The 9,325-nt window shown below is 38.4% G+C and overlaps 1 protein-coding gene across 1 annotated transcript in view; it reads right to left on the reverse strand.

Annotated features, from left to right (window-relative positions):
* TTLL12 (tubulin tyrosine ligase-like family, member 12) overlaps positions 1 to 9,325 on the reverse strand; it is a 29,643-nt gene that overhangs the window by 13,322 nt on the left and 6,996 nt on the right. Inside the window, exons 3-6 of the mRNA XM_010563585.1 lie at positions 7,290 to 7,488; positions 5,292 to 5,451; positions 4,519 to 4,652; positions 1,310 to 1,386 (exon numbers count right to left, since the gene is read on the reverse strand). Coding sequence (XP_010561887.1) covers positions 1,310 to 1,386; positions 4,519 to 4,652; positions 5,292 to 5,451; positions 7,290 to 7,488 — 570 coding nt within the window. The remainder of the gene's footprint in view (positions 1 to 1,309; positions 1,387 to 4,518; positions 4,653 to 5,291; positions 5,452 to 7,289; positions 7,489 to 9,325) is intronic.

Raw genomic sequence — 9,325 nt, forward strand, 5'->3', positions numbered from 1 at the left:
GATGTTACCCTGGCTCCTGAAGGAACTTTAGTAGATGAAATTCAGAACATCTTGGCCTCTGGAGGGCAAGCTGCTCTCTTTTCTCCTCTCCAGACAAGAACTGGATAAAGAAGAGAGGAAAACCCTTAGGAGTACATAGCCAGGGTGTTGATGACATTCCTTAGAAGCAGAGTAGGAAGGATTTAGCATGTGTTTTCCCTCCTCCTTCCCACCCTGATATGAATGCCATTCATCTGAAATATGAGATGCAAAATAAAGAGGTAGCAGTGAAAAATAAGTCGACATTTCCCAACATCCTCAGTGTTTCTTTCCATCTCTATTAGAATGCATCTACCTTTGACTCCCTTATGTGAAATAGAGGCAAATACACTGGATAAAAAAAAATAGCTTTAGCTTACCCTCAGAGTCTTGTAACCAGAGATTTCAACTGCATAATGAAATCTAGACTATCACTGAGCAAGTTAACAAATGCCTCTCAACTCAAAGTGACTTTGATTTTCAGTAGTTCTTCTCAAGTAAAGTTGATCTAGTGAATAACAAGTCCCCTCAACACAAGAAGCTGGGGTGTGAGTATACCTACCCAAAATGTTTTAGCCTAACCTCATGCTTAAGTAAAATATTGCAAACAAGAATTCAGATCCTAGTGTCAGACTCCAAACATCCTATAGTGCAACTCGCAGCACATGCTATGTAATAGTATGTTTTTCTGGACTAAAACTAGTAATAAGGCAGTCTAGCCATGCAGCACCACTTTTTGCTCACAAAAATCCCTTATCTTTGCAATGTTCTTCCAGCTTTCTTCTGAAATAGTTTCACACCATACACTCCATTTTTGTAGTAAGGCACATATCTAATTTAAAACATCCCAGGTTTTGACAAGATTCCCGTTTGGCAATCTCATCTCAAGAAGGGAAGAGTGTTATATTCACCCAGCACAGAGAAGCACGTGTACACCTTATGGACGTACAAACTATAATGCAGGAAGTCTTTAGTCTTTCTTGTATACTTTAGTTATGCTACTTAGTGAAAACAGCGTTACAACATTATGCAACTTTTCTTTCACCCAGAAGGTGGCACTTATTTAAAAAAAAAATCTAAATTTATTTTTAGAAATTCCATGACAATCCATTTACTCTGAAGAGTCCGACAAGAAAAACTAGCAAGTTAGAATCTTAAGCAAATGGCTACATATAAACACACCTTCAACTTGCCTCTATTGTTCAAGGCTGGAAAATGCTGTTCAGCCTCAGCACATCGCAATTATTAATCTTAACCTTGGTAAGAAAGCATTTTGTTTGCCAATACGTACTTGAAAACTTTGTCTTTGTCATAAACTGGTGGGTTTATCGCTATAGGCAGTTTTTCCTTGTTTTCTGCTAAAATAGCCTAAAAAACAAACAAAAAAGTCCCACAAAAAGTTAATACTAGGCAGAATAAGTGAGCAGCCTTAGGTCAAATTCCACAATATTCAGTGGATATGAACAGCAGCTTAGACCAAACTGAGTTTCAAAGTGTGCATAATCAGGTTTATAAAAGAAGTGATTGAAAAACAACATAATCTTTACGGAGAAGCTACAGGTAAAGTATTCTGTATGACTCAATGTTCATCCAAGTGTTTTATTAGCAATAGCCTGTTGAAATTTTCTGAAATTGTAAATCTTTACAGATAATCTTCTACAATTCCTTATCTCCATGTAAGTATTTAAATACATGTATACAGGTGCATTTGTAGTCACCGTAAAAGTGACAGTCCATCTGCATGTCTCATTGGTCCGTTGTCTTCAGCACAACTGAATTCCACCAAAGCTGCATTTTGAGAAATATATTATATTGTGTAATACGCTGCTCAGAAAAAAAAAAAAAAATCAGTACAAGAGCAGAGGCAGAAGGGAATCAGAAGTAAGAGGCTATTAGTAAAAAAGGAACAAGAAACATGGCTTCAAGACCAGAGCTTATCAACACTGTCAAAGCACCCTGAGAAATTCCTGTTTCTCCTAAGCATTAAACAAAATATCAAATCACAGATGATCATATGCAATAAAAGACAAAGTTACTGTATTTCCAACAAAATGGAAGATTGACCATTTAGCCATGATGTTTTATTACAGATAACTAAAAACATTACAGGAGGCTGGAACCTAATTCTGCTCCTGTAAAAATGAGCAAAAGGCTTTTTGCAGTCTTCAGCAGTAAACATGCTTGAAAAATCTTACTCCATCTTTTACAACACCTCTGACTGATAAAAGGAAATATACATTTGGATCGTTGCTGATACCCTGCCAAAGGAAGTAGCTCACAGAAACTCTTGGGATGGGAGAAGTGCATCTTGAGAAAACAAAGTAGCTGCTGTTCCACAACAGTTCCAGCTGCTGCAGGCTGTCCTCACAAGTTGCAGTAGTGAAATGTCTGTCCAGCCATAGACATACCTCTTTAAGGCTGTTATAAGGAATACAATCATACATAATTGGAAAGCATAAACAAAACCACAAACGCAATCAAAGATGTCAGACATCACCTTCTAAAATAGACTGCACAGTACAAATACAAAATAATTCCTGCAGTCACCTAAAAATAGGAAGGGCGCCTGTACTTTTAAGAGAAGACTACAATTCTCAGAACAGTACCAGAGGATTCATTACTGTCTTTTCTCAACTTGAATGCAGGGAGCTGCTGCAGAACATCAACTACTCTAGCCCCTCTAAGGGATACTTCTTCCATCCCAGACACTTCATTAGAAGCTACCTCCCCTGACACCGGTTTCTGCAATCATTGCCCAATCATTACCCATAGTACCATTTAAGTTACAGCCTTTGCGGTCTGTGTTGGAGACCAAAATCAGGTAACAGAACAAAAAACAGGTAAAAGTTAAGCAACAATGTTGCTGCAACAGCTCTGTGATGCTTTTAAATAGAACACTGAAGCCTTCAGGTTTATTTAAAGGAAAATTAGAATAAGAAATATAACATCCTTAGCTACAGTAAAAACCAACAACACAGCCCATTTAACAACAAATGATTATTTGCACATAGTAGTAAAGCAGTTGCAGAAATTGTATAGTGATAGCAGCAAACAATTTTGAAACAGTATGACTTGCATAAACATTTAGAAGCATTTTCACACAATTTTATTTCCCTGCAAAACTGCTGGCTCACATATTAATGCTTTAAACAGATCTCTGAAGTTGACTGTACTTTTTTCAGTACACAGCTCTGCTTATGTGAAAAGAGGGGAATTTAGAAGTGTCAGCAACATGGTATCTCTTTCTAGCTATCTCCCTTTTGGTGTTTAAGGATGTGCTATGCCCTAAGCTATTCTTCACTGGTCGGTCACCAGTTAAGACTTTAATCTACAGCTAAACATTCTAGAGTAAAAGAAAGCTCTGTTGGTTGGTTCTAGCACTGATATTTTGCTGTCACCTCTTCTCAATAGCTGAGTGGCAGAGACACAGTAAAGAAAAAAAAAGGGTATTTTGAGAAGATGTTTTTAAGGTGGGGTAGTAAAGGAGGATACTGTTTGCCCATTTGCCACACAGTTCTTTAAGTTAACCTGATAATCCCAAAACAGAATTAAAACACATGCAAAAAATTGCCTTATCTGAGATCCAGGCACTTTTGACAAGAGAACACCTGTAAGACATAAACTGTGGGTGCATTGTTGTTCCTCATCTGTAAATGCAAAGTACATCTATACCTCTTCCAAAAATGCAAAATCCCAACCAACCAATCTGACTTAGGTTACAAGACAGCCCAGCTATTCTGAGTGTATACCTTTACTTCACAGAAGCGGGTTAACTTCATTTCTGACTAGATATTGTTAATAACAATCTGGATCCAGCAGTTTCTGCCTATTCTCTACCATAAGAAACAGATAGTTGGGGTACAAATTCATCTTCAAAGCTGCATTTTGATTGCTATTAGTGGCAACTACAGCATCCTCATAGGCATGAAGTTTCTTCATTTTTCTTAAAAAGGAATCTCATGCAGACTTCACTCTTGAAAAGGAGATTCCAAACATTTCACATCCTTAAAATATCACAAACCTTAGTAGAAAGGAGAGCTCAAAACAAAACAGACAAGTACTTTGTAACAGTGCTATCAAATTAAAGATGTCTCTGCTCCGACATTTAATGGTTCTAAACCATGACATTAAATGAGTAGCCAGGCTGAAAAACATAACCACTCCTAAAATATTTCTGTAATTCAAGACCAACCAGAAGTGCTACCATAATAAATCCAATTGGTAAGCCTATTAGACAATGTATCAAATATCTAACTGGGCGATGGGTACCTCCATATGAAGTACATTGTAGCATGCTTATAAAAAAAGTTACACAATACTGCAGTAACATATTAGAACTCATTTGTGTTGCTTCAGTTTTTAAACAGTTAATTATTATATGCGAGATTTCTTCTCTCACCATGCTTTCTTTGAAATAATTTTTTTTAATTTAATAGCTATACTCTGAATCAATCTTTAAGCCTAAGAAGCAGCAAAATCAGAATTCTTGCAATGTTATACCTGGTAATGCTCATCTGATGGCTCTGGTGTAAAACAGTTGACATCCAACACTTCAGTAGGCACCCATGGTAACAAAACACACTTCCTGATCAAGCGATCTGTTTCCCCATAAGCATAATCACGAGTCACTTCATCTGCAGCAAAACAAGGAGAAACGCTCAAAACTGCCTTTCATTCTCCACTGAAAATCTTCCTCATGGCATATCACATATATGACAGTTGAACAGTTGACACCACAACTTCTGTTATTTAAATGTAAAATCATAGATAATTAAAGAACTACATTAAAAAGCATATTGTTTAGGATGCAAAAATTAGTCTGAAACTATTAGTCAAGAGAGTTGGACACTTATCTCCTCCACATGATGGGGGCATAAGGTGGCCCCCAACCAAGATTACAGGAGTAAATCTTTGGCCTGGCATTTCCCAACTTCCAGTACTTGAATTTCTGACTCAAAGCTACAAACAGACTTTTAAGGAAATTTTATTAAACTCTCAGATGACTGAATCAGTAGTTTCACTAAGACAGTGATGCAAGATTTAAGTTCTCTATCAATAAAACTTCAGCAACATTTTTGGACTGATAAAGGCCTCATAAATTACAGAATTATCAGGCAGAGAACTTTTAAATTTGATAGCATTACAAGTATGCCATCATTTTGGTCTTAAAATATTTGTTCTACTGTGAAGTGCTCAATGATTTGTAAGAATATGGCCTGTCTTCTATTGTGAGCTTAAAGAAAATATATATATATACTCAGACACACACTTACCACCAGTTTCAAGGTCTCTCAAAGGCCAGAGAACAGTATAAGCAATTTGTTGAGGCATATAAAACAGAGGCGCTGTTGCAAAACTAGGCTGATCTGAATGCTGAATGCGTGATCCAAATTCATCCATAATGTACCAGACAGGAACCTTCTCCTCTGCAGTCTGTACAATTAAAGAGCAAGACAACCTGCACATATCAACTGGTAGAAAAGCACTGCAAGACAGAAGGCCCTGGCAGCACCCCCTACACCATTTCTCTGTTTCCTACTCTAGCCAAGATTGTGAGCAGGTGCTAGGTACAGAGTAACACTTCCATCCCTACAACTCTGAGGCTAAGCCAGCCTAGCATCCAGCCACTGCTGGGAACAGCCTGTTTCCATCTCAACTGCACAGTCCCATCCTCTTTGTTATGCTACTGCTATTGCTTACCAGACCTGCTTCCCCTCTACCAAACTAGCCAGTTCAGGGAGCTAAACCAGCAGAATGCTGTTTGGTTTTTTTGGTAGGGTTAGTTTTCCTGCAGTTTCTATCAGAACCAGTTCACTACAAGGACGAGCTGGAAGTTTACAGCTTAAGAGTAAACGAGACCAGAACTGCCCCTGCAACAAGAGCTGGCTCTAAGAGTGTTGAGGCTGCATCACCAAACTATCCCTTCCTGCAACACTGGTCATGATAAAATGCTAAATGAATAAATAAACCTTAAATTGCTGGCTAGCACTACTGTCACCCTTTTACAGATGCAGAAATGGAGGCATAGAGATTAGGCTTAAGATATTCAAGCAGCCCAAGGCCAGAAAGGGGAATAGAAGACAAATTCAGCTACAAGTTGAATTAACTGTCTTCCAGGAAAGCACTTTTCAAGTGGTAAAACAAATAATTCCACCTGACTCAAAAGCCATTCATGACAAGAAGATGGGAAACAAGGACATAGGATAGGAAGATGGAGAGATACTGTTCAGATCTCCCTTTTATTTAAGGAAAAAAACCCAAACCAAAAACACTAAGAAAAAAAGAAAGCAGTCACAACTAATCCCTTTTTCAGGGATTTTTCAGGTCTGATACTGCTGTGAGCTAAGCTGATACCTTAATTGATAAAGGTGTCCACCCCAGGGAACAACCTCAAGCCCCTGAGTTAAGAGCTGCAGGTTGGTCGTGTTCACACTGCTCAGAGTTAGCCCTGCCCATTCTGCACAGGGCTTGGCCTGAAGAATTTGCCTGTCTTCTCTTTAATCCAAAATACTCACAATAGCCTAAGAGGTACATTGCAGCCCCTATAAAAGTTTCTAACTGAACTCTGAGGGTTGTATTCCCTCATAAATGGCACACATGCACTTGAGGGTGTTTGAAGACTCAAAACCTGCTGGTACAGTGCTGAAGGACTACGTAGGCCAGAGGGACCAAACGTGGTGTGGTCTTATCCACACTACCTAAAAGTAGCAGTCCTTGGAGTAAGCTATGCCAAGAAACTTAGGCTCCATCTCGAAGCTAGTTGGTTCTCACCTGAGGGTGAGCTAATATTTACATAGTACAGCCAATCAGTTGCCAAATACAAACCAGGAAGTTAAGTTATCTGACAGTGTAGATATATCCCCGATATGTAAAGCACTCTACACAGGTGAGGAAAACTGTGAGCAGACACACACTTTTATGTGAGACAGTTGATTCATGAGAGGTTCTTTCCTTCACTATGAGAAAGTTTGAGCAGAAAAAACTGACATAACATACAAGCAGATCTTCCATCTTCTAGCTCCCTTCTTTTGCAGCAGACTCTTCCCCTCTCTATAAAAAAACCCTCAAAGTTCTCATCAGAAAGCTGGTAGCAAGCCACTGTGCATTTTAGCCCTACGTGACATTTGCTCTCCTTCTAAGTAGAAGTTTATTCTGAAATACCTGTAAAGGGCCTTTTTTGTATTGAAAATATTAACAGCCATATATCGAAATGTCTTCACTCAGGATTGCTCAGAACTTTTTAGCATCCTAATTAGGCTTTAGATACTTACCCCTTGAGAAAGCTGGTAGGTCTGATTGTATTTCCACATTTCCTGCAACACTTGCTCAATACTGCCCTCATCTGGGATCTCTCCGTGAAAGTCGATTCCCATGAGATTTGTCATTCTATGCAGTAAGCCGGGTACGTGAAGCAGCTGCTGACGGGCATGTTCGACACGGTAAGTCCAGGCATGGTCGATGAGGAAAATGCTTAAAGAGAATTTTGGTAACATTACAACGGTATATTTTTACACATATATAGCCAAATGTTCTGTGAATAAGAGCTACATTTCCTTGTAGATGGTTTGATAACTAAGTCTCCTCTTACTCCCAAAATCACTCCCAGAGCACACATGGTGACATTACAGGTTAGAACAACTTCCCAGAAGCATCTTATACTCTGCTTTTGTTCCAGAAGGCTTATTATGCATTAGTTAGTATTGCCATGAAAATGGGGAGCAAACACATAACAGGGCACTTGGCACTTAAGTTTGTAAGCCCGGGTGCCTTTAAAGGCTGGGAACAGAAGAGTTTCTTCCCTTTTGATCATTATTAACTCCAGTGCATCAACCTGATATTCTTGCCTGAAGAAGGAAAACAATACATTATTTTGCAAAAGTATTTGAGGACCTTGTTAGCCATGAGCTCTGTGACATCTACCATCATCTGTAAAACTAGGTGGAGGGATCTGATCATTAAAAGCCTGTATCATTTGCTATCATTTGCTATTAAAAATGTTTTTTTGGTTATTTCTCCTTGGGTTGTTTGGGGTGTTTCCACCCCCCAATCTTCTTAGAAAAAAAGTGCATTGTTTTAAAAGAATTACCAATCTAACCCAAAAGAAAAATCACAACTGGCACAGCTTCCCTTGACAAGTTTAACCCTTGTTTAGGCTGCATGATTTTTACAGAAAACACATAGCTATTCAAACAGAAGGGTTCTCCACATTTGGTTATATCCTCTTACTGAACGAAGTCAGAGAAGAATCTGAATTCTACTTGCTAAAAAAAACCCAACACAACAAACAAACAAAAAAACCAAGCCCACGCCTCCCAAACAAAACCACCCCACCACCCATATTTCAGAAAGCTAAAAACAAGTCAGCTGTCACGTACACTGAGTATCCTTGAACAATTATTGTATCTCAGATTCCACATACAGAAGAAACCTCATTTAATCTTAAAATTAAAGACTCCGGAGAATGCTAAGGTCAAGCTCTTTGGAAATCTGTTAGCAAACAGGTGTGCTGGTGCTCTGCTCCTACATTCCCACACATCTGAATGCTGCAAGGAAGCCCAAGATTATCACAGGAGCTGTTTTGAACTCCAAGTGTGTTCTCAGATTTAGAAAGGCAATGACTTAGCTTAAAGCAAGCATGTAAAGGCAGATACCTATGCTCTATGCTGGTTTTACTCATCAAGGCTAAATTTAGATTTTTAGACTTTGTATGTTTATCTAAGACCTAAAAAGTATGAAAGTTCTGGTAAAAGAAGTTTTATAGAACTGAGCAGAATTGGTTTTAGATCTCCAACAGAATTGCCTTCATCTCACTGCCACTTATTTATATATGACAAATAGCCTGTTCCATGTTTGAAATCAGTAAGAACACAAAAAGCTGTGTGGTAACACTAAGTTGTTTCTTATGGTACTTTTTTCTAGTGTTATAGCTGCATACTAGTCTCATATTCATGACAGATAAGCTGATTCTGAAGAAAGCCAACAGTAACTTGATGTATTCAATTATATACACGTGCAATCACATGATCATACCCTTGAATTATATTTTAGCCAACTGGCAGAAATGTAATAGTCCATGGATCATTACTTTGAAGCTGCTTAGCACCTCCTTAGCCTGAGATTTGTGAAAGTCACAATTATTTCTTCATTTCTTTTTTTTTCCAAGGGCACACAGTCTTGCAGGTGCAAAGTATCATTTTGTATTGTTTTGTTTCTCCACAATTCATTTCAAGGTTGCCTTTTCCCTGTTTTTTCCCTCAGTTTACTAAAACCAATTTCTAAGCATCTTCCGGCATGATTTGAAAAGGAA

The sequence above is a fragment of the Haliaeetus leucocephalus genome, unplaced genomic scaffold (genome assembly GCF_000737465.1).
Source record: "Haliaeetus leucocephalus isolate CR32 unplaced genomic scaffold, Haliaeetus_leucocephalus-4.0 Scaffold170, whole genome shotgun sequence".
Lineage (NCBI taxonomy): Eukaryota > Metazoa > Chordata > Aves > Accipitriformes > Accipitridae > Haliaeetus > Haliaeetus leucocephalus.